At 41.9% G+C, this 25110-nt stretch overlaps 1 protein-coding gene and 1 non-coding gene across 2 annotated transcripts in view; both read right to left on the reverse strand.

The window, feature by feature from the left end:
* The window catches only part of kirrel1a (kirre like nephrin family adhesion molecule 1a), a 66573-nt gene extending 47987 nt beyond the window's left edge, over positions 1-18586 (reverse strand). Inside the window, exon 1 of the mRNA XM_060934236.1 lies at positions 18290-18586. Within this exon, the coding sequence (XP_060790219.1) occupies positions 18290-18341 (52 nt within the window). The 5' untranslated portion in view covers positions 18342-18586. The remainder of the gene's footprint in view (positions 1-18289) is intronic.
* Positions 18587-23006: 4420 nt separating this feature from the next.
* Positions 23007-23080, reverse strand: trnar-ucu (transfer RNA arginine (anticodon UCU)). Its single transcript has one exon. It is a non-coding gene; the product is annotated as a tRNA-Arg (tRNA).
* Between the last annotated feature and the right edge of the window lie 2030 nt (positions 23081-25110).

Raw genomic sequence — 25110 nt, forward strand, 5'->3', positions numbered from 1 at the left:
TCACATTAAATAGCAACCCTCTAGTCCACTCTCTCCCTCTTTTTTCTCATCCCTCCAGCATTCCTCTGTAGGTCCCCATCTCTCTCACTTTCTTAACAACTGGCATATGGCCAACTGTCCCACACTGACCCTATGTGTCTCTCCCTCACTCTCTCTCTTTCTAGTGCTATAATTTTTATGTGGAAAAATACACTATTGAGATGTTCCAAGCCACCACTGAGTATGGCCAGAACCTCTGAACCAGTATCAGACCAGATTTGACATATTTTCCAATCTGATCCATTGGAATATTTGAAGCTGTGAACATGCAATGTGTCGAGCGACAGAATACAGCCTTGTACCTAAATCCAGGACATAAATGGTCTTAAACCATAACATGTACGTGCCTCTGAGGTTAGTGATACACAAAGCTCTGAAATTTGGTGTTGTATCATAGCAGTTGGGGGAAGCCATGGCCAAATGGTTAGAGAAACAGCTTTGGGACCAAAAGGTCGCTGGTCAATTCCCTGAACCATCAGGACTTGCTCAAGTGCCCTTGAGCAAGGCATCTAACCCCCAACTGCTCCGGCAAGAGTGGTGGCATACCTTGTGTCTGATTAGCCAAAGAAAAACTGATGATGTGATTAACAGTTCAGGCAAGAACCCGGACATAACTAACATCATAAACAGAAAACATAGGAATCTGTGCATTTCTAATTGACCACAACACAGAATTTCTTGCAAAGAGTATGATGAAATCCCTTAAACTGGAAATAATATGTGAAGATATTTCATAATGTGCACAGGATCTGCAATAACAGTACAGTGGAATGGAATGGCCTTTGCATGTGGTATTAAGGTTACCAAAAATCATTTGTCATGAAATACTGCATATGTATACTGTTCAATCTGATGGAAAGAGTGTTCATATGTCTGTATAAAATATATTCATGAATTAACTACACTCAAAAAAACCAACATGGGTGTCTGTTACATGAACCTAAAGGCCAATTTATGCTGACAACCCAGTCCTCGCAGACGGCGTCGCAGATAGCGTCTGTGTAGCCCCCCACCTTCGCAGACGCTCTGCGCGCACCTCCCACAAATTGTGACCACCGCAGAAGCCTCGCAGACAGCGTTGCAGACAAGAGGGCTCTGATTGGTCCACTCTACATCCGCTGTACACGCACTTCCACTTCCCTACTTTCCTGGTTTGTTTTGTTTTCACGACCGCCATTTTTAAAAACACGAGCGAAGATGGAGCAGCACGAAGAGCGGTTGATCGAGGAAGTGAGGAAGTACGTACATCTATACGACTCCAGTTCTAGTCATTATAAGTAACCGGAGGATAAACACTCCACTAACCACACCCACCAACTACTCCTAGCGATTTCGCGACTTTGCGCCCCCTTGCGTTGTGGCGGTGAATAACATCGCGCACGCCTATTACTCCCCGCTCAATGATAAATTACAACTGTCTGCGAAAAGCTATCTGCGAAAGCCTTGTCGCAAGAGCATGCAGAGGCCCTAAGTCTAACATGTAACAGTTGACATTTAGGTCACTCAACAAAATTGTTTCTGGCTAAGTTAACACATTTTACTTGGGTGGAAATACTTTCCATAATTTTATTACGTTCACTGAGCAAGTTATTTTTTTGAGTGTACTGCAACTAATTCATCAATGGCATAGTTAAGGCTGCAAAAAAGGAATATTTCAATAGTCAGCTATTAATGTGAAACAACTGACATATAATAGATTACTAGGCTAAAACGCAGCTTATAAAGAACAGCTGGAACAAATAGCATTTGTTTTTTTTAAATAATGTAAAATAAAAATGTGAGGAGCAATTTAATATTTAACATCTTGTTACTCTACTGACTTTCTAATAAACAACTTATTACACGGTACAATGATCCCTGTTATAATAACAACACAAAGTTAAATTACAAAAAAAAGGAAATCATTCAGGATTACATCATCATTAATATTAACAAGCTAAAATTACAGACTAAACATTCCCAGCATTAATACACAAGGAATTTGCTACACTCACTTATCAAGTAGGAGTGTTCAGGTGTTTTATGTATAATTTCATCACATACTGCACTGTACCATTATATGAGTTTGTTGAGTGAAACTATATTTGTAGTTTTTGGTATTACGCTTTTGACTCCTGTCTGTGATATGTGTTTTTTTCTGTGTTGTTAGGCAAGGCCTAGCTCCTGTGTGTTCGGTCACGCTTTTAGGGTCGTGAATTTGCATCAAAGCTCACTTGAACTTGGCACAAAACAGCATTTAACCTTTTTTCTGTACTCGGTCTGACGGCTCAATTCGGCTTCTTGTTATCTAAGCAAGAAGCCTATCTGTTTTTGTATTGTGCCTTCCTTAAAAGTTTTCCACACTGTGTTTTGTGGTGCAATCATAGCTCTTCTGTTTCCCCCAGTGGCCTCATTATTTTACTTCATTTACAATTTCTGGAGTTGGTTAAGTAAATGACACATCAAATATAAGTATCCATTCTAAACATATATAAAAATCCAAACGTAATACAAAAGCACTCAATTTTTCCAAAGTTTTCCCCCAGTTTTGGTCAATTGCCAATTCCCACCCACTAGCTACTTCTCCCATATGACAAGACGGCTACCAACCAGGGAGGGTGAAGACTAACAGATGCTTCCTCCAAGTCATGTGAAGCCAGCCACTGTATTTTTCTGTAACTGCTACATCACAGCGCAACTGAATACACTCAGAGGATATTGCTAACTGACATCGTTCACAATTTGCTATCGCTCTGATTGACAGGGAGAAAGTAATCCCTCCTACCCAGACAGCAGGGCTGATCAGTTTCTCTCTCGGACTCCCGACCGCAGATGGCTATTCAAATCAGTGTGGGGATTTAAACTCATGATTGGACTCAGGAGCATACGAAAACATTCCAACGCCCATCATTTGTTTAAGACACTTCAAATCCAATGTCACATGTCATTTACAATGCAATGTAGTATTCAGTAGATTCTCATCACTATTCCTTCCAAAAATAAGTTCGGGTTAAATAAAATGTCTTATAATGTGTAAAATATTTATAGAACCCAATGAAAAAACCCACTCGCTACTGTACATTAGACTGAAACTGTATTCCTGAAAGGTTGCATGACAGTGCAATATTTATAACCATGAATTTAGTTATTTCAGTTAATTAAATAGGCTTGGAAAACTATGATAAATGAACAAGAGTAATGAATTGGCGTATCAATAATGAATGATTTGTGCATAGCACTAGTTCTGTGCTGGATCACGGTTTTCCAGACTGTGCTGAAAGGCTTTGTGGATGTGTTTTAATCTATGCATGAATTATTGATGACACAGAGGTAACAGGGTGGTAAAGAGCAAGAGATAAGAGGTATAAACTATATTTTAAACACTATCGTAGATTTCATGTAAGCAGAGAGAGAGAGAGAGAGAGAGAGAGAGCTTGTATAGTTTTCATTATGTGGGTTATGCAGCAGTGACAAATTTAGAGTGTCCTGATTTTCTTGAGTCACTGATCCCTGGGTACCAGCAGTAGCCTGCGATACACTGCCAGTGCCCTGACCACACAAAATCTATGGTCGCAACACACTCCAACCTCAGTCACACAAACACCGCTCTGACCACATTTACACACCACACCAGAGCTAAACACACATCACTTGACCAATCCGAGAAAACAACCTCTCATCTATGAACACCGAGGGTGGTCTTTATATATAATCCAGTTTACCAGAACTGCTGGTGTGAACCAGAGTCGTAAACCTTGGTAAACCTAGCATACACTATTTTTAATTACAAGTACTGTACATCCACATTCAGCACAAAAAGTGTTTATAAAAAAGGAATGGGAAAGTATGCGTGCTGGATTATTGCTGTTTATTAAATTGCAATTGTGCTCGTCAAGCCCCGTCTACATACAATCCATGGCCAAAAGTTTATGGACACCTGACCACCACATTCATTCCAGATTTAGACCCCTTTGTAGTTATAGTAGCCTCCACTCTCCTGGGAAGGCTTTCACTAGATTTTGGAGCATGGCTATGGAGATTTGTGCTTATTCACCCACAAGAGAATTAGTGATGTCAGGCATTTGATGTTGGGTGAGGAGGCCTGGGGTGCAGTCAGTGTTACAGTTCATCTCAAAGGTATTCAATGGGGTTGAGGTCAGGGCTCCGTGCAGGATGCTTGAGTTCTTCTACGCCAACTGTGTCTTGGCAAACTGTGTCTGTATAGACTTCGCTTTGTGCACAAGAGCACTGCCATGCTGAAATATGTTTGGACCCCTTCATTCCAGTCCCAGTACCAGGGAAACTGTAAAACTACAGCACATAAAGATATTCTACACAATTGTGCACTTCCAACTTTGTGGCACCAGTTTGGGGAAGAACCACATACGGTGTGATGGTCAGGTGTCAACAAACTTTTAGCCATGTAGTGTATATACAGATATTTTTTTAAATGGCTTGATGATAAGGTGAAACTACTGTTTAGGTTTAGAGATAAATATAAATTCTTGCATTTGGGTCTGATCTATAATCGCCATTTGCTGTATGATTCGTACTGTCAAAGCAATGGCTTCGGGAGCATCCATCCATTAGCTGTAGCCGCTTATCCTGTTCTACAGGGTCGCAGGCAAGCTGGAGCCTATCCCAGCTGACTATGGGCGAGAGGCGGGGTACACCCTGGACAAGTCGCCACGTCATCACAGGGCTGACACATAGAGACAAGCAACCATTCACAGTTAGCCTAACCTGCATGCCTTTGGACTGTGGGGGAAACCAGAGCACCCGGAGGAAACCCACGCAGACACAGGGAGAAAGGCCCTTTTCACACAGAAAGGCCCTCGCCGGGCGCTGGGCTCAAACCCAGGACCTTCTTGCTGTGAGGTGACAGTGCTAACTACTACACCACTGTGCCACCCCTGCTTAGGGAGCAGTATAGCGTATATCACATTCTGGGGCCTCCGCATGAGGGTGTAATCACAAAACAAAGTGAAATTAAACTGCAAACACGTCCTCAAATAAAAGTTACAAACCACAAAGTAACAAGCTGGTCAGTAGCCATGATAAATGGAGTCTTAGCACATGCACAACACATGCAAAACCACAATGGGCATGCAAAGGTTGCTGCTGCGGTGTTTTTCAAAAACATCCATTTTTCCCATCCAGCTGGGAAAACTGTGAAAATGGAATTTTCTCTACTTTGAAGGTTTCATTTTCAGTTACCAACAACACAGCTTTCATGTGTACAAAAGACCAAAATACAAAAAAAAAATAAAACACCTATACATGTGGCCATGAGGCCATAGTTCACATGAAGGCCATGAAAGGGACATTAGTATGCTTTATTTTTCCCGATGGAGTGTCGTTTCACCAATGTTGCTCCTCTAACCAACATCTTAACAATGTTAACAGAATCGCATGAGCATAAAAGGTTACATTTGCGCAGTGGCCTGAAATGTTGACTTCATGCTACATTACAGACACTAATAACATTCATCAAGCTTTTTTGTCAAGCTAAATATCAGATTATGACCAAAAATGTCACCCATCAGCTAAGTATTGATCATTATATTTTAGCATGTTTTTCTTTGCATGTAATTACCTTTTAAATTAATGATCTGCTACAATTAATATGATGTGATCTAATACATTTTTGACAGGACATGCGAATTATCCTTGGCATTGGATTTCTTTCTCGTTCACTCTCCCTGTGTCAGTTTGCCTCAGGAATATGTCTGCCTAATTTAATCTAACACAGGGAGGAAGATTTGAAGTCACGCATTACCATAAAGCACGTCTCACGTTCCACACCGATGATTTCTCTGAACTTTCCAACCTCAGAAAACAGTGATGTTGCCTCTTCTTTCTTGTGACTATCTATAAAATTCCAGGACACTCAAATTTATTACAATCATACATCAGAGTCAATAGTAAACTATAAATGGTCAGGGTTTATAATGTGGTTTCTGAAGTCCAGCAAAGCTAGAGCATCTGTATCAGATGTTCTGTATGATCTGTATCTACTGTATCAGAAAATCAATCTGGGGAAATGTTCACGTCTGGTCATCGGTAATCAGCTTCACCACTCTTTCTCTACTTGGCTCGGCTGTTATTCCTCATTATGTACATTTAGTCCAAAGCTGAATAATTCACCTGATCTCAAATATGCTCAGTATTATAAATTGGAATCATCAAACATTTAACAGCTTTTAATTACTCAGAGAATTAAAGCGACTTTCATGCATAATTCGTGTATCTAGTCCTATGTAGAAGGCAAGGCAAGGCAAGGCAAGTTTATTTATATAGCACATTTCATACACAATGGCAGTTCAATGTGCTTTACAGAAGTAAAAACAAAAACAGTAAACAATAGAGAAATAAAATTACATAAAATAATTTTATCTTTATTCTAAAAGAATTAATTAAAAGAATTAAAAGAATTAAAAGAAAATAATAAGAATTAAACAATAGTAGAAATAAAATATTAAAATGCCAAAAAGAAAAAGAAAAAGGAGAAAAAGAAAGAAAGAAAGAAAGAAAGAAAGAAAGAAAGAAAGAAAGAAAGAAAGAAAGAAAGAAAACTAGCAGAATAAAATAGAATAAAGTTAAAGTAAATTTAAAACATGCAGAGAAAGTAAAGATTATAAAAAATGTAAAAATATTAATTATTTAACAGAAAGCATCTGAAAACAGCTTGGTCTTTAACCTAGATTTGAAGCTGCCAACAGCAGGAGCATTTTTAATGTCCTCTGGCAGTTGGTTCCATAACTGTACTGCATAGTAGCTAAAAGCTGCTTCACCACACTTTGTTTTAACAACTGGTTTTAATAGTAAATTTTGCTGTTGCGATCTGGTAGATCTGATTGGGTTCGGCCGCTGCAACATATCAGAGAGGTAATTGGGCCCTGTACCATTTAGAGATTTGTATACCAGCAGCAATGCTTTAAAGTCAATTCTGTAGCTTACTGGAAGCCAGTGAAGGGACCTTAGAATTGGAGTAATGTGCTCTGTTCTTTTTGTTCGTGTGAGAACCCTAGCCGCTGCATTTTGAACCAGCTGAAGTTGTTTGATGGTCTTTTTTGGCAGGCCTGTGAAAAGGCCATTGCAGTAATCAACCCTACTAGAGATGAAGGCATGTATTAGTTTTTCCAGATCATGTTTTGACATAAGTCCTCTTAGTTTGGAAATGTTTTTTAGGTGATAAAATGCCGTTTTAGTGATTGCTTTCATGTGACTGTCAAAGTTTAGCTCGCTGTCAATGAAAACACCAAGATTTTTAACCATTTCTTTAGTTTTAATCCCTTTTGTTTCAAGAATAGTGGTAATCCTGAGTCTTTCATCTTTTTTTCCAAATAGAATTACTTCTGTTTTATCTGTGTTCAGCTGAAGAAAATTTTGTGACATCCAGCTATTGATTTGATCGATACACTGGTAGAGACATTCAAGGGGGGCATAATCATTTGGTGATAGAGCAAAATAAATTTGGGTATCATCTGCATAGCAGTGATACAAAATTGAATTTTTATTGATAATTTGCCCAAGTGGGAGCATATAAAGGTTGAAAAGTAATGGTCCAAGAATCGACCCCTGGGGGACACCACAGGTCAAGGGCATTGACGTTGAGGAACAATTTCCCAGGGTAACAAAGAAGCTTCTATCTTTTAAGTATGATTTTAACCAATTGATAACTTTACCAGTCAATCCAACCCAGTGTTCAAGTCGATATAGCAGTATGTTGTGATCAACAGTATCAAAAGCTGCACTGAGGTCCAGTAATACCAGGACCGATGTTTTGCCTGCATCAGTATTAAGACGTATGTCATTTATAACTTTAATCAGCGCTGTTTCAGTGCTATGACTGGCACGAAATCCTGACTGAAAATTATCAAAACGGCTGTTTGATATCAAGAAGGCAGTTAATTGATTGAAGACAACTTTTTCCAGGATTTTCCCGATGAATGGTAGATTTGAAATTGGCCTGTAATTATTTAACACTGAAGGATCCAGATTATTTTTTTAAGAAGGGGCTTTACAACAGCTTTTTTTAGGGACACAGGAACAACACCAGTCTCCAAGGATGTATTTATAATTTGAAGCACATCTGTAATTATAAGATGAAGAACAGACTTAAAAAAGTTGGTGGGCAGAATGTCCAGTTCAGATGTTGAGGAACTGAGATTTTGTACAGTTTTTTCAAGAGTCTCATAATCAATTAAACAAAATTCTGACATCGTGTTAAAGTTATCTATCTGTGTCATTGGTGATTGCAGTTTTTCAATTTTTTGCAACTGAGATATATTATGAGAAATATTCTGCCGTATTTTATCAATAGAACAGATCACAGATCAGATAGAACAGATAGAACAGATCACAGTAGCCTCAGCATTTTCAAGATCTATATTTCGAGAAGATATGAATAAACCGAAGCATGCCGTAATGATGGACGAACAAGCAACGTTATACAGATTTACACATCCCAGGCTTGAAAGCATGTACTGGCTAACTATGATCATGTGTCATGAATTCTTTGAAAAATTAAATGCTTTCTCATTCGTTAGTGGAAATACTTCCCCTGAACAGCAAACTGACATCCTGTCTTCCATCATTTGTAGATGCCTTTTGTTTATATTCCTTTCAAAGTGGTTTTAAGACTAAATTCCTTTCAGCAGATGTGTAACTTGCTTTTGTAAAACTCTCAGTATCAAGCAACATTCAGCAACTTTAATCCTAATGAAATAACAGCGTAATGAAGACAGAAAATGCTTGGGAAATATACCTACCCGAGACTCTTATGTATCGTTCTCCTCAGCATAATTTGTTCTTTTTTCTTTTTGTTCAATAATCAAACTTGCAAAATAACACAATTTATTAAACTTAAACTCTGGTATACTAATAATTCATTGGAATCTCACAAGGCATATAAATAGATCTTTGTTTAATACCTATAAATCATTCATAACAGCTGCGACATTACACAACTATGCAGTCCTAAGCCCTAGGCACATCTACAGAAATTCTATAAAACCATGACGCCTTTGAAGATAATGAAATAAAATGACTATATTGAGCTCTACCCAGCAAAACAGCAAATAAAAAATGAAGTCAATTCATAATTTCTCTTAGGTACACTCTAATACCTAAGAGAAGTGCAGTTCCCTAAAGAAACCTTGGAGAGCCGCAGTCCTTCTGTACCTGCGGGTAAAAATCCCAGACAGCGTTGATGATGTTTTAATCAGAAAAGTGGTCTATTACTTAACAAAATACAAAACAAATCTCTGTAACACTAAATTTATAGAAAAATTATAACATCTGGATTTCATTTTATTGTGTTCCTATTGACACAGTAAAAATCTTATCTTTTTTTCTACCGACAAATTAATATCGTAGGCATCAAATAGACAAATAAGAAAACAAAAAATTATATTTAAAATGTCAGGGTTTTTTTTTATGTAACACCTTTGCTCAGTACTGTATAATTTGGAATTAGTTTTGCATTTAATGTTCTGAAGAATTTATCTGGGTGTTTGTAGTGTATCTCAAAGGTATTCTTCTACTTCTGCTTCATTCGATTCTTTGTAAAAGTGCTTTTACTCAAGTACAGTTCTTCAGACCTCTTTCCACTAATGTGCTGGTTTATGAATATGCATCGGAATGGCACAAAGAGCAAAAGCGATGATGTCATCCAAAAATAGCCCCTACCAGGGGAGGAGATAAAATTGACTTGGAGCTGCCTATCATCAGAAAAGGGCACAGGTCTTCGTTTAACGTTTTAAAATAAAACTCATCTGAGAAAACGTGATTTTGTTTGCGGTGATTATGATGACACGCTTGTACACTTGAAGATACAGTCGTGCAGAAAGCATTTCTTTACATTAGGTATAATAAACAATCCATCCGCAGTCTTAACAACAGACAACAGTGTGAACGTTTAATGAAATGGACTTCATGGATAAACCAGGCACTAAAATAAATGAATGCAAATGACTGCTGCAGCCCTGTTTGTTACACTGACTAATGAAGGAGAGTGCTAATTCCTCAACTGCCCTTTCTGGCCAGTGCTCAAGATTAGACAGCTGTGTGACTTACATTAGCCACTCTCAGACAACAAAGGCGTGTCTGGTCAACGAATACGTCAGCTGCTCTGTTCAAATGCTACAGTGAGGACAACTTCTACTTTACATTCCTACCTACACACTGTTGGCTGACTACAGCCTGTGTCATAATTACAGCTGTTGTATTATGTTCAAACGTTTACAGCCCGTCATCCTTTGTTTGTTAATGATTGAGCATTAATAACCCCATATAACAACTTTGGCGATTCCTTCATAATTATCCCCTCTATCATCGATCCCTCTTTCTCTCTCTCTCTCTTGCTATCCACTAGCCAATGGTGAGTTTTTGCACCGTTTGCAGTGTTTCATCACCATAGCAACAGCTGACGTAGATGAAAAAGTACGAAAAAAGTTTTTTGCCCATGTAGATGAGTGTGCATGTGGGGAGAAGTGTACTGCTCTCTTTTTATTTTTTGGATGCACCCCTCTTCAAGGGAAAAAAAAACCCTGATTATTTGTTTCCCTCTACACCTTTACTCATGAGCGTTTTCCTTTTTCACCTCTGTGTTTCCAGTAATCTGACATCATAGGTCAGCTCTCATCACTCATTTATTTTTCCCCAACAAATCAACTGTGTTACTGTATTTTGTCACAAAAAAGTGCACCCTTTGGAGGGATTATACGAGAAAGGGACACTAAAACTCACCACTCTAACTGGTTGAAAGAAATGCACGTTTTTTTACTCTCTCTGCAGTCATTTCCCTCCAGTTATCTCCTTTTGTCTGCAGCTTTGGCCATCGCTTTCCTCTATGCCTTTCTCTCTCACTCTTTCCATCCCTCTCTACACCCTCCCATCCCAGAGAAAAAGAAAAAAAGGAAAAATAGACCTCAATTCCTATGTCCTTTCACCATTTCATCTCTCCCTCACATTCTCATTCCCCCTTTGCTCCGGTATTACCATCACATACACGCACTCTCTTCTCACGTTCTCTCTTGATCCTTCCTTCTCTTCATCCCTTGCTTCTCTTTCTTTGTCCTTCTATCCACTCAGCCCAGCCGTTGCTATAGAAACAGATCTATTTGAAACAGGAGGGAATGAAAATTATTTCTCGGCAATTTCCCCCGTTCCCCATTTTTTGCTCTTCGCCGTTACCGTGTTCCTCTCTGCTTCACTCTCTCCTCGTCGATTTTAACGTCGCTTATTCACGTGAACCACTGCAGAGGCTGTTGTTGCCATGGCCACTGCAGAAACCTTGACACAATAAACACACAGCGTGGTCATGGCAACCTTAAGGGTCAGCACGGGAAAACTAAACGTCCACGCCAAATGGACCGAGACATAAAGTATTAGATAATAACTTACAGACATCCGCTTAGAGCAATAAACAGCACGCGCTCCAAATAAATATCAAGAAGCCAAGACTGCCTGTGTGTGTGTGTGTGTGTGTGTGTGTGTGTGTGTGTGTGTGTGTGTGTACGTGTGAAATCATCCTTCATACCAAACAAAGTAAAGACATAAAACTGTTTCATACGCTGTGAATGTGTACAAAAGAGAAATTTTTAAAGAAAGAAATCCCCTGCACACGTTCATGGAGTTCACTTCCACATCAGTACATGAGTAAGTGTGGTGACTAAGCTGCTTGACCATGAGTAACAAGCTGAAAGTCATTAATGTCTCGTTGAGCCAGACAACTTAGTGTCTCCAGGCATCTCTACAGTTTGTGACTGAGATCTTAAACTCAGTACAAGCTGCAGAAATGCACAATGTTCCATTAGCGGTTGATTGGTCAGCCATCGAACTGTATGATATTTTGTCTCGCGGCGATCTCATTGGACATTCAGTTACAATGCCTTTATTGTTGGCTGACTAGCTGGCTCCAGGACTGCGCAACTTTTTCTGCCCCTCCAGGCTAGCTGATTGGACACTTTGGTCTAGCAGCCCTCCCCGACTTGAAAAGTTCACAGAATGAGAAATGACATCACCATCATCATCCACATTCCATTGCGGCGGGGGCAGGGGGGCTACCAGTGGGAGAGGAGCCCAACCCCCCCCCCCCCCCCCCCCAAAAAAAAACCATACAATCTAACAGACATACATGAACACAGATACATGTATGCACGCACACACACGACAGAGGAGACTCTCAGCAAAGTGTCAGCAAAACAGTATCTCTTCATTAAGTGCTGCTGTCTTCTAATGCATCTCTTTCCCGCTCTCCCTGCTCTTACCCCTCGCCCTCCATGCTTCTCTCCTCTCCGTCTCCTCTTCAGTGACCCCTCCCCCTCAGCTCTGACTAAAGGAATGCAAGAAACACATCTGGAACTTATTAGAGACAAGGAAGGGGGAAAAACGAACTGGGGGATGGAAAGCAGGAGAAGGGAAAAATGAGCGGACTGAGCAAGTGAGGAAGAGAACAAGAATGAAAAGCAGACAGAGAGCCAGAGCAAGGCTTCTCTTTCCCAACTCCTTCTGGAAAATGCAAATGAGTAGAAGAGGCAACAGAAAAAGAGATACAAATGTAATCAAAGAGAAAGAAAGAGACAGAAAAAGGCCGATGGCGGCCTGAATGAAAGAATGGCGGCTCGTATGAAGTGGGCTTGGCATGTCCAAAAGGTTCAAACCGATTTCCATGGCCGAAAAAAAAAAGAACATGTCTGAAAAAGGGGGAAGGGGTTCAAAGATTCTCACTCAAGCCTAGCCTTTGAACTTTTCTCCCTGTGACATTCATTGCAAAAAAGAGACCGAGTGACACAGAGAAAGGGGGCAAAACCATCCCCCATGTGAGAGCAGTCAGGCATGAGTAATAATGCCTTTCTCCTCCTATAGCCTAAACCACTCCCCTCCTCTCCCTCACGCGCTCCCACATTCTCTCTTTTCATTCCCATCCCCCGCTACCCCTGAAAAAACTCATCTTTGTCAAATCGACCCCTTGACTTCACCCACCTGTCTCCAGGGCCCCCTTTTTCTTAGAGCTGCACCTTTATATTCAGACGAACACGCGTGCAGGGGCACACCCACTCACTGCCAGTGCATCACTGAGAATTTATTGCAAATCACTAAACTAATAACTTTCGCGTGATATCTGCAACACCATCACAGTGCTGGTAACACAGAGGACAAAACATCACTTTATCAATAATCTACCATAAATGTAAAAGGAATCCTTTTAGCAACTGCAGCTGATATATTTGGAAATCTTTGTTAACTGTCACAGAAAACATTTAGCCAAAAAAAGGAAGGACGAAATAAGACAAGTTAGTCATTCAATCCTTCCATATTTATCACCCGAATCTGTGAGACAGACAAGTTTAGAATTGATCTGACAATCATGAAGGGCAAGGACTTGGCCAAGGTTTAAATTTGGGAAAGGTGGGATGGACAGATGACACAATGTTCAATAAATAGTTTCAAGGGACTGGAAGGTGTGTGACTTATTTTCACGAGCTATTGTGCCTGATTACGCCACATGAAATAAAACTATCAGCAAGTTCTACAAACCAATATAGCATTCCCTTTTTAAAATTCTCGGTAAAACACATCATGTCCAAGTTCTACCACAGAGTCCATTGTTATACAAATTCTTAGTGCCCAGAGAGGTGGACACTAACCATGCTGAACTGGCTATTCAATATAACAGGAAGAATAATTCCAGGAAAAGAAATTAAAATGATCACATGATTGCACCAAGACAAACCTCAAATGACAATTTATAACAGCTTGTAAATGCCAGTTTATTTTTGGCACCATGGGAACTGATTGTGTATCTTTCCGAGTAGGGGCAGGCATTAGTCATATCTGTCAAGTGCAATTGTGAATAATTATACTGTAGTAATAATATAGAGAAAGTTTACATGTTCATGTCATCGCTATAGGTCTGAGATAGGGTTATTTCATAACGTTCACATGTTTGTGTGGGTGATCGAATGAATGAAAGAATTTCATTCCAAATAATGGAAATAAGGGGCGGCACGGTGGTGTAGTGGTTAGCGCTGTCGCCTCACAGCAAGAAGGTCCGGGTTCGAGCCCCGTGGCCGGCGAGGGCCTTTCTGTGTGGAGTTTGCATGTTCTCCCCGTGTCCGCGTGGGTTTCCTCCGGGTGCTCCGGTTTCCCCCACAGTCCAAAGACATGCAGGTTAGGTTAACTGGTGACTCTAAATTGACCGTAGGTGTGAATGTGAGTGTGAATGGTTGTCTGTGTCTATGTGTCAGCCCTGTGATGACCTGGCGACTTGTCCAGGGTGTACCCCGCCTTTCGCCCGTAGTCAGCTGGGATAGGCTCCAGCTTGCCTGCGACCCTGTAGAACAGGATAAAGCGGCTAGAGATAATGAGATGAGATAATGGAAATAAATTCTGACTCCTCAGGACTTTAATGAGGGTGATGACAGGATTGCGGTTAAATCCCGAGTTACTACCTGTATGGAGTTTTGCATGTTCTCCTTGTGGGTTTCCTCTGGATTCACTGGTTTCCTCCCACCTCCCAAAAACATGCCAGAAGGTGGAATGACTGTGCTAACCCTAATTATGAATGATTGTGTGAACGTATGTGTCTGCGTATGGTGTCCTGGCTGCAATGGTGTTCCATCCAGGGTGTATTCCTGCCTAGTGCTCCATGTTCCTGGAATGAGCTCTGGCTCCACCACCACAATAGTGACTAAGATACTGAATAATAATAATAATAATAATAAGTTCAGGCGGCACGGTGGTGTAGTGGTTAGCGCTGTCGCCTCACAGCAAGAAGGTCCTGGGTTCGAGCCCCGGGGCCAGCGAGGGCCTTTCTGTGTGGAGTTTGCATGTTCTCCCCATGTCCGCGTGGGTTTCCTCCGGGTGCTCCGGTTTCCCCCACAGTCCAAAGACATGCAGGTTAGGTTAACTGGTGACTCTAAATTGACCGTAGGTGTGAATGTGAGTGTGAATGGTTGTCTGTGTCTATGTGTCAGCCCTGTGATGACCTGGCGACTTGTCCAGGGTGTACCCCGCCTCTCGCCCGTAGTCAGCTGGGATAGGCTCCAGCTTGCCTGCGACCCTGTAGAAGGATAAAGCGGCTAGAGATAATGAGATGAGATGAGATAATAAGTTCAATTTATATAGCACCTTTCTCAAAACCCAAGGTCGCGTTACAATTATAGGGGAGAAAAAAAAAAAGTCCACCAAATAGAGGTCAGGATGTCATTCCAATGGTGTAGCAGCCACAGTCCCACCAAAAGGCGCACAAAAACAAGTCCCACATCGCCTGCACAGCCGCCACACCGCCACCGAGCAACATCACTCGGAACACCATGCCAAGCACTAAAGCACTGCTGCACAGAGCGCTGGACAACCACGATGTTAAAATGAGCAACGAGCTCACTGCAGTCCATAGCTAGGAGCACAGGCATCACCCACAGCGAACCAAGGCCTGGAGGGAACTGATGCCCAAAACTGGGTCCAGAGCTACAACCACAACCGGTGGACAAAAACACTCAAAGAAAAACAAACATCAAACTACACAAACACACACAAAAAAAGTTAAATTTAAAAATAAGGAGAGAAAATAAAATGAGAAGCGGCAGCCAGAATGCACACGACGTACTCTCAACCGGAAACGGAAACAGGTTGTGACATGAATGACTAAATGAAAATTGTGTGTTAGGACAAAACAGAATATTATACTCATATGAAGCAGTTATGGGTTGTTTTACAATCAGGGTACGCAAGCTAAAAATCACATTTAACACTTATTATCTTCAATATCAAAAGGCTTGACTAAATAAACTTGGTTGTTTATTGTAGCCCTGTGATCGCTCTATTTACCATGCAAAAAAAAAATTTGGTGATAACGTTATTTTTGGTGAATGTATGGCAATATGTCATTTAGCAAAACTACTCGTATCATTTAGAAAAAGTGCTTTTTTGACCACAGGTAGCTCCAAAAGGGATGCACTTAAACCATTCTTTATACCATAAAACAAATATTTGGTTCCATATCATTGGGAACATAGTTAAGTTTTAATGTTGAATGCCAGGAAGTTTTCAGACTATTTTGATCAAATTAGTATGTAATTGTGTCAAAAAAATGTCCTCTCCGAGACAGCTAATTTTTCAATATAAAATAACATATCTAAAATGATTATTTTCATCCTAAAATGTGGTCAAGATATTGGGACATAAATATTAGAGACAACTAACACAAAGCTTACAGCCTTATATTTAAAAGCACTATGGAAGTAGTGGATTCTGAATTGTCAAAAAAATGTCCTCTCCGAGAATCACTTCATTTGTTTCTCCCATCTTATAGCAGATTACACAAAACTACCATACACACATCAAAAAATTACCTGAAATCTGTTCTTTAACTCGTCCTTCACTTAAAAACTGGTACAAGAACCAGTTTGAATCAATTTGAATTTTGGACCCCTGTGACACAATCTTTGTACCCTGATTGTAAAACAACCCTAATAAAAAGTGATTACAGATTACCATATTGACATTCTGCTTTACGGTTGTGGAATGGTTAAATAATAACCTCAAGCTCTTTACTCATGTATATATACTGTAGTTGTATTGTTATGAATTGAAAAAAAAAAAAAAAACAGCCAATGTGTCTTGAGTGTTGAGCATCTCTCTTACTGGAAGTAATACAGAGGAAATTGTTTCTGAATGAATAGTAGGTAAAGCTTTATTGATTGGTTTGTGGTGAGCCTGATCCTGAGCTTTTAAGAGGATTTGACCTGATTTTACTTAGAAGAATAGATTACATCATCTGCAATACCTTACTGGGACTAACTAAAACACGCCCCTCACCTATGATGGAGTGCCCTATTGTACCTGCTCTCTCCCTCTCTCTCTCTCTATTAAGACAGACTGGATCCCAAATCACTTCTGTGGATAAATAGTGCACTATGGAGAAGCCTACACTAGGTAGTGGAGTTATGTAGGGCGGAGGGAGTTGCTTGGGATCCAGCCAATGGGCTGAATGCATGTCCGCAAAGACGAGACGAGTCACTGGTACCCCATACTAGTGCACTAAATAACATGTAGCTCCAAGTGTGTCAGTAGCAGAAGTATCTTAGGCTAGTATTTCAGCATACTGTTTAGAAGAAGAAACCTTTATTTGTCACAGTGAGATTCATCCTCTGCATTTAACCCATCTGAAGCAGTGAACACACACACACACACACAGCTACCTTGCTCAAGGGCACTTCAGCCCAAGGCCGCCCTATGTTAGTCTAACTGCATGACGGAAACCAGAGCAAACCCACACAGACACAGGGAGAACAAGCAAACTCCATCCCTGCCAGTGCTCGAACCCAGAACCTTCTTGCTGTGAGGCGACAGTGCTAACCACTACACCGTGCCACCCTAGTTTAGTACAGTAGGATGCGGGTGGGGGCGGCAAGGTGGTGTAGTGGTTAGCGCTGTTGCCTCACAGCAAGAAGGTCCAGGTTCGAGCCCCGTGGCCGGCAAGGGCCCTTCTGTGTGGAGTTTGCATGTTCTCCCCGTGTCCGCGTGGGTTTCCTCCACAGTCCAAAGACATGCAGGTTAGGTTAACTGGTGACTCTAAATTGACCGTAGGTGTGAATGTGAGTGTGAATGGTTGTCTGTGTCTATGTGTCAGCCCTGTGATGACCTGGCGACTTGTCCAGGGTGTACCCCGCCTTTCGCCCGTAGTCAGCTGGGATAGGCTCCAGCTTGCCTGCGACCCTGTAGAACAGGATAAAGCGGCTAGAGATAATGAGAGGATGCGGGTGCAGCTGTTGTGTTGAACAGGTAGGTCATGGTGGAACCCGGCTGGCAACTTGTTTGAAGGATTGTGATTTGGGGGGGAAAAAGGGCCCTTTGGGTTAAAAGTTACAATTTGGGACAAGCCCAGGTGTTTTCTTGGCCCTCAGGGTGGCAGGTAGCCTAAATGAAGGTAGGCTCATTTAACTGCAGGGCAATGACATCACGCACGTGACTCTCTCTCTCTCACACACACACACACACACTGAATTAGTATGCTTGTGATGAAAGCATCATTTGAGGGAAAAGCAAAGCCATGTTCTGCACAAGTCCCCTGCGCCTTGCCTCATTCCATTCACACGATTCTTTCGCACACTGCACACTCAAAGGTCATCGTGTGTCTTTCACTCTACACACATGCAACATTAACAGCCATCACAAAAGCGGCTCCTGATCTTCCACTCCAAGCATCCGCACACTCCAGAGCAGCTCTTGCTGATAAACTTGAGGCTCTTACGGTACATACCCGAGTGGGACGTGAGCGCGAGACTCAGGAGAAGCTGCAGCAGCCCCTGCATGGTTCAGCGCAGCCCGGTCGAATCCGCGGGATCAAATCCCCGCACGGCTCTGCCAAGAACGCGCGATAGCAATCCTGTCCATGCGTGTTTCCTGCGGCTCGCTCTGCTCTTCCTTTCGCCTGTTTTTGTCTCGCAGTCAAACTGTTCTTTTCCTTCTTTTTCCTTGCCTCTGCTCCTGCGTTGCGTTCCAGCAGCGCTCCGGTTTCTCATTAGCGCCACATTCCTCGCATCTCTCTCTCTCTCTCTCTCTCTCTGGCGTCAGCAGCGGTTCCCCCTCCTCTTTTCTCTTCTCTTTCGTCTTTTCGTTTCTTTTCATCCCTCCCTCCCAACAATCCCAGCGGACCAGAAAGAAAACAGGCTACTTTGTGTGCTGTCGCCTCACAGCAAGAAGGTTCTGGGTTCGAGCCCAGCGGCCAATGGGGGCTTTTCTGTGTAGAGTTTGCATGTTGTCTGCGTGGGTTTCGTCCAAAGACATGCAGGTTAGGTTAACTGGTGACTCTAAATTGACCGTAGGTGTGAATGGTTGTCTGTGTCTATGTGTCAGCCCTGTGATGACCTGTTGACTTGTCCAGGGTGTACCCCACCTCTCGGCCATAGTCAGCTGGGATAGGCTCCAGCTTGCCTGCGACCTTGTAGAACAGGATAAGCGGGGGGCGTCGTGGCTCAGGTGGTTAAGGCGCCATACCATGAATGCGGGCGACCCGGGTTCGATTCCGGCCCGAGGTCATTTCCCGATCCCTTCCCCGTCTCTCTCTCTCCCGCTCATTTCCTGTCTCTACACTGTCCTATCCAATAAAGGTGCAAAAAGCCCAAAAAAATATCTTTAAAAAAAAAAAAAAAGAACAGGATAAGCGGCTACAGATAATGGTTGGATAGAATTCATTAGTTGGGTAGCATGGTGGTGTAGTGGTTAGAACTGTTGCCTCACAATAAGAAGGTTCTGGGTTCGAGTCCAGCGGCCAATGGGGGCTTTTCTGTGTGGAGTTTGCATGTTCTCTCCGTGTCTGTGTGGGTTTCCTCCAAAGACATGCAGATTTGGTTAATTGGTGGCTCTAAATTGACCGTAGACGTGAATGTGAATGGTTGTATGTTTCTATGTGTCAGCCCTGTGATGACCTGTTGACTTGTCCAGGGTGTACCCCACCTCTCGGCCATAGTCAGCTGGGATAGGCTCCAGCTTGCCTGTGACCCTGTAGAACAGGATAAGCAGCTACAGATAATGGTTGGATGGAATTCATTAGTTGGGTGGCATGGTGGTGTAGTGGTTAGAACTGTTGCCTCACAGTAAGAAGGTTCTGGGTTCGAGTCCAGCGGCCAATGGGGGCTTTTCTGTGTGGAGTTTGCATGTTCTCTCCGTGTCTGTGTGGGTTTCCTCCACAGTCCAAAGACATGCAGATTTGGTTAATTGGTGGCTCTAAATTGACCATAGACGTGAATGTGAATGGTTGTATGTTTCTATGTGTCAGCCCTGTGATGACCTGTTGACTTGTCCAGGGTGTACCCCACCTCTCGGCCATAGTCAGCTGGGATAGGCTCCAGCTTGCCTGTGACCCTGTAGAACAGGATAAGCAGCTACAGATAATGGTTGGATGGAATTCATTAGTTGGATGGCACGGTGGTGTAGTGGTTAGCACTGTCGCCTCACAGCAAGAAGGTTTGAGCCCAGTAGCTAGCGAGGGCCTTTCTGTGTGGAGTTTGCATGTTCTCCCTGTGTCTGTGTGGGTTTCCTCGGGGTGCTCTGGTTTCCTCCACAGTCCAAAGACATGCAGGTTATGTTAATTGGTGGCTCTAAATTGACCGTATGTGTGAATGTGAGTGTGAATGGTTGTCTGTGTCTATGTGTCAGCCCTGCGATAACCTGGCGACTTGTCCAGGGTGTACCCCGCCTTTCGCCCGTAGTCAGCTGGGATAGGCTCCAGCTTGCCTGCGGCCCTGTAGAACAGGATAAGCGGCTACGGATAATGGATGGATGTGCGCTCGATGCTCATCATCCCGTCGCGCATCTCATCGCGTCCGTACTACAGGACTAATAAAGTAATGCACAAAAACACTGTCACACTAAACCTATTTAGATTGAATGGTGTCTGACACCTGGACTGCACAAAGAAACTCGGAATGGTGTTGCCAGATTTCCAACAGACAGCCAGTGATCGAGGCTATAGGCTATACTGAAGAATTTCATCTCACAAACTTGCCAGTAAGGGTTTATTTTATACTAGAAGACATGCACTTACAAACAGATATTACAGATAAGTAATTACATTGCGCCCTCTGGTGGAAAAACCTTCACTGATGACATCAGAGTCATAATGAAAAGGTTTAGACATGCTTCAATAAAGCCAGTCCAGATTCAAATAGAAATAGCCTTCTGATCTACAAGCTAACTAAAATACTATCCATCATCTGTAGCTGCTTATCCTGTTCTACAGGGTCGCAGGCAAGCTGGAGCCTATCCCAGCTGACTATGGGCGAGAGGCAGGGTACACCCTGGACAAGTCGCCAGGTTATCGCAGGGCTGACACATAGACACAAACAACCATTCACACTCACTATGGTCAATTTAGAGCCCCCAATTAGCCTGACCTGCATATATTTGGACTGTGGGGGAAACCAGAGTACCCAGAGGAAACCCACGCAGACATGGGAAGAACATGCAAACTCCACACAGAAAGGCCCTCGCTAGCCACTATGCTCGAACCCAAGACCTTCTTGCTGTGAGGCGACCGTGCTAACCACTACACCACCGTGCCGCCATTGTTATTACACTGTAAAATATTTCAGCCTTGTTTAGTTATGTCTACTTCCTTTTTCTCTTTAACTCAATGAACTCTGAAAAGTCTTTTAATTTGAACTAATCTGTGCAAGTTTTCAAAGGTTAGACTTGAATCACTTAGTTGTCTTGACTATAATTGAGACTTTTTCTGAGTTGAAACAAAGATAATCGTCAAACTGAGTTAACTTGCATTTTCAAGGCAGCAGGTGAACTTGCATTTCCAAGGCAGCAGGTGAACTTGCATTTCCAAGTTAAGCCAGTTTAAAATGTTTCACATTGTATTATTATTATTATTGGTTATATCATGACATGTCACTAGTTGGGTCTCTGCCATCTGTCCAGTGCCACTAGACTGTGCTGGACAGGACTTGTTGGATGTTGACTATTCTATTTGGGTGAACTCCCAGCAAAGCTAGCCTTTCAGTAAAACAGATACTTTGCACCAAGAGCACCAGTCACGACTGGGATCACTTTTGCTTGAGTTTGCCACATCTTATTCATCTCAGTTGCCAGATCTTGGTATTTAGCTATCTTCTCAGTCTCCTTATCCTTCACTCTAAAATCTCCAGGCACTGCCACATCAATAATAATAGTTTCACTGTTCACTATCTGCTACAACAATATCAAACCTCCTAATGTCTATCACTTTTTCAGTTCTGATGTTGAAATCCCTTTGTGGTGTAGTGGTTAGCGCTGTCGCCTCACAGCAAGAAGGTCCAGGTTCACCGTGGCTGGCGAGGGCCTTTCTGTGTGGAGTTTGAATGTTGTCTGCGTGGGTTTCCTCTGGGTGCTCTGATTTCCCCCAAAGACATGCAGGTTAGGTTAACTGGTGGCTCTAAATTGACTGTAGGTGTGAATGGTTGTCTATGTGTCAGCCCCGTGATGACCTGGTGACTTGTCCAGGATGTACCCCACCTTTTGCCTGTAGTCAGCTGGGATAGGCTCCAGCTTGCCTGCGACCCTGTAGAACAGGATAAAGCGGCTAGAGATAATGAGATGAGATTATTATTATTTATTGTTGTTGTTGATCCTGATTCACAGAAATACAGTACTAATTTGTAGCCTACCTCTTCTCGTCACTCAGGTGGTGCCCTTATATTTTGTACATTTAACATGTTTCTTTCACCTGAACATGTAGAATGATTTAATGAGGCTACGTAATTAATTTTTAGAGTAAAGCTTAAAAGTTACGCAACATGAACATATCTATGTTTAAAAAAAAAAACATACTAAATGTACATAATGAGTACCCTTAAGGATACCACCCTAGTGACAAGGAGAGGTATAGTTTAGTACCTTTTCCCCCACTCAGAATGTATCCCTGGAAGCTCATTTACCCCACTAGTGAGAAGCTTTCCAGTAATTATGACTTACATTCACATAATACTGACTTCATATCTCACGATAATGAGATCCCTATGATTTTCTATCTCGTAATAATGAGATACTATTTCATAAAAATACTTAGTACCTCATAATTGACTTGCTATCTCATAATAATGATGAGATATTGCCATAATTTTGAGAAAATGTTCACATAATTATGAAATAGTAAGTCATTATTATGACATAATTATGACACAGTATCTCAGTTATGAGATACGTTCTCATTATTATGGCATACTATGTGACGTAATTTTTTACAAGTGGCGGAAACGGGCTTTTATACTACACAGAGAATTATTGAGGGAAATACTTTGACCAGCCCAGGAGATGCGACTCAGGCCATTCCTACATTAACAGATAAGATTATCACTTTATGTATCCCAGCTCGTGCTGTTCTCATCTGCCTCATGAAAGATTCAGCCTTGACAATCAAAGCAGATACTGATCAGTTTCCTCACTTTGTGCTAAAGATGACCAAAATAAAGCCAACCCCCATTGCCGTGCTGCATCTCTGCCGGGACTCGAACCCGGAGCCTCTGGATTAGAAGTCCAGCGCGCTATTCCATTGCGCCACAGAGACGGAGCCGGTAAAAACGACAGCAGACCTGCTTTAGATACACACAACTCCCTCTTTCTCTCCCTCCTCTATCAGCATCCTGCAGCATCAGGACCGTACAGGAGGAAAAGAAGCTCACAATGGCCAGCAGAGGGCGCTGCAGATTCACCAGTCCGTCTTGTGCTCAAGCAGTTTGAGAAAAGTAGGTCTTGAGTTTTCTGACCCTGAACACATCTGCTCTTCTGTGTCAATAATGTCCCAAACATGGATGGCGAATTCACCTTGACTTTCTATTAATCTCTTTGATTTTATTTGTATAACCCTTTACAGAAATCCAAATCATGATTTACAGTGGTATGCAAAAGTTTGGGCACCCCTGGTCAAAATTGCTGTTACTGTGAACAGTTAAGCAAGTTGAAGATGAAATGCTCTCCAAAAGGCATAAAGTTAAAGATGACTCATTCCCTTTATATTTTTAGCAAAAACAATTTTTTTATTTTCACCTTTTACATTTTCAAAATGACAAAAAAGGAAAAGGGCCTGAAGCAAAAGTTTGGGCACCCTGCATGGTTAGTACCTAGTAACACCCCCTTTGGCAAGTATCACAGCTTGTAAACACTTTTTGTAGCCAGCTAATAATCTTTCAGTTCTTACCTGGGGGATTTTCACACATTCATCCTGGCAAAAGGCTTCCAGTTCTACAAGTTTCTTGGGCTGTCTTGCACGCACTGCTCTTTTGAGATCTATCCACAGATTTTCAATGATGTTTAGGTCAGGGGACTGTGAGGGCCAGGGCAAAACCTTCAGCTTGGGCCTCTTGAGGTATTCCATTGTAGATTTTGAGGTGTGTTTTGGATCATCGTCTTATTGTAGGACCCATCCTCTTTTTAACTTCAACTTTTTTACAGATGGTGTGATGTTTGCTTCCAGAATTTGCTGGTATTTATTCAAATCCATACTTCCCTTGACCAATTAAATGTGCCCTGTGCCACTGGCTGCAGCACAACCCCAAAGCATGATCGATCCACACCCATGCTTCAGAGTTGGAGAGGTGTTCTTTTCCTGGAATTTGGCACCCTTTTTTCTCCAAACATACCTTTGCACATTGTGGCCCAAAAGTTCTATTTTGATTTCATCAGTCCACAGGACTTGTTTCTAAAATGCATCAGGCTTATTTAGATGTTCATTTTCAAACTTCAGACGCTGAATTTTGTGGCTAGGATGCAGGAAAGGTTTTCTTCTGATGACTCTCCCATGAAGGTCATATTTGTTCAGGTGTCGCTGCATAGTAGAACAGTGCACCACCACTCCAGGGTCTGCTAAATCTTTCTGAAGGTCTTTTGCAGTCAAACAGGGGTTTTTATTTGCCTTTCTAGCAATCCAACGAGCAGTTCTTCCAGAAAGTTTTCTTCATCTTCCAGACCTCACCTTGATCTCCACTGTTTCTGTTAACTGCCATTTCTTAATAACATTACAATCTGAGGAAACGGCTACCTGAAAACACTTTGCTACGTTCTTGTAGCCTTCTCCTGCTTTGTGAGCATCAATTATTTTATTATTCAGAATGCGAGGGAGTTGCTTAGAGGAGCCCATGGCTGTTGGTTTTAGGGACAAGTTTGAGGAGTCAGAGAATTTATACAGCTTTGAAATCTGCATCATCTGACCTTTCCTAATGAAGAATTTGAACAAGTCAGAGCTCAATAAGCTAATTAAGGTCTGGAACCTTGGTAAAAGTTACCTGAGAACTCAAATGTATTGAGGTGCCCAAACTTTCGCATGGTGTTCCTTTTCTTTTTTCACTCTCCAATTGTACAAAACAAAAATAATACACAAATCTTGCAGAAAACGCTGAAAAGAAATGGGTCATCTTTACCTTTATGCCTTTTGGTGATCAGTTCATCTTCTGCTCACTTAACTATTCACAGTAACAGACATTTTCAGTAAGGGTGCTCAAACTTTTGCATGCTACTGTAGATCTCGAATGAGAAAGTCAGAAGCAACAAGGCCAGGAAAAACTCCATGAACTGACAGAAAGAAAAAAAACATTCAGAAGA

This window comes from Neoarius graeffei, chromosome 1, assembly GCF_027579695.1.
Source record: "Neoarius graeffei isolate fNeoGra1 chromosome 1, fNeoGra1.pri, whole genome shotgun sequence".
Taxonomy (NCBI): Eukaryota; Metazoa; Chordata; class Actinopteri; order Siluriformes; family Ariidae; genus Neoarius; species Neoarius graeffei.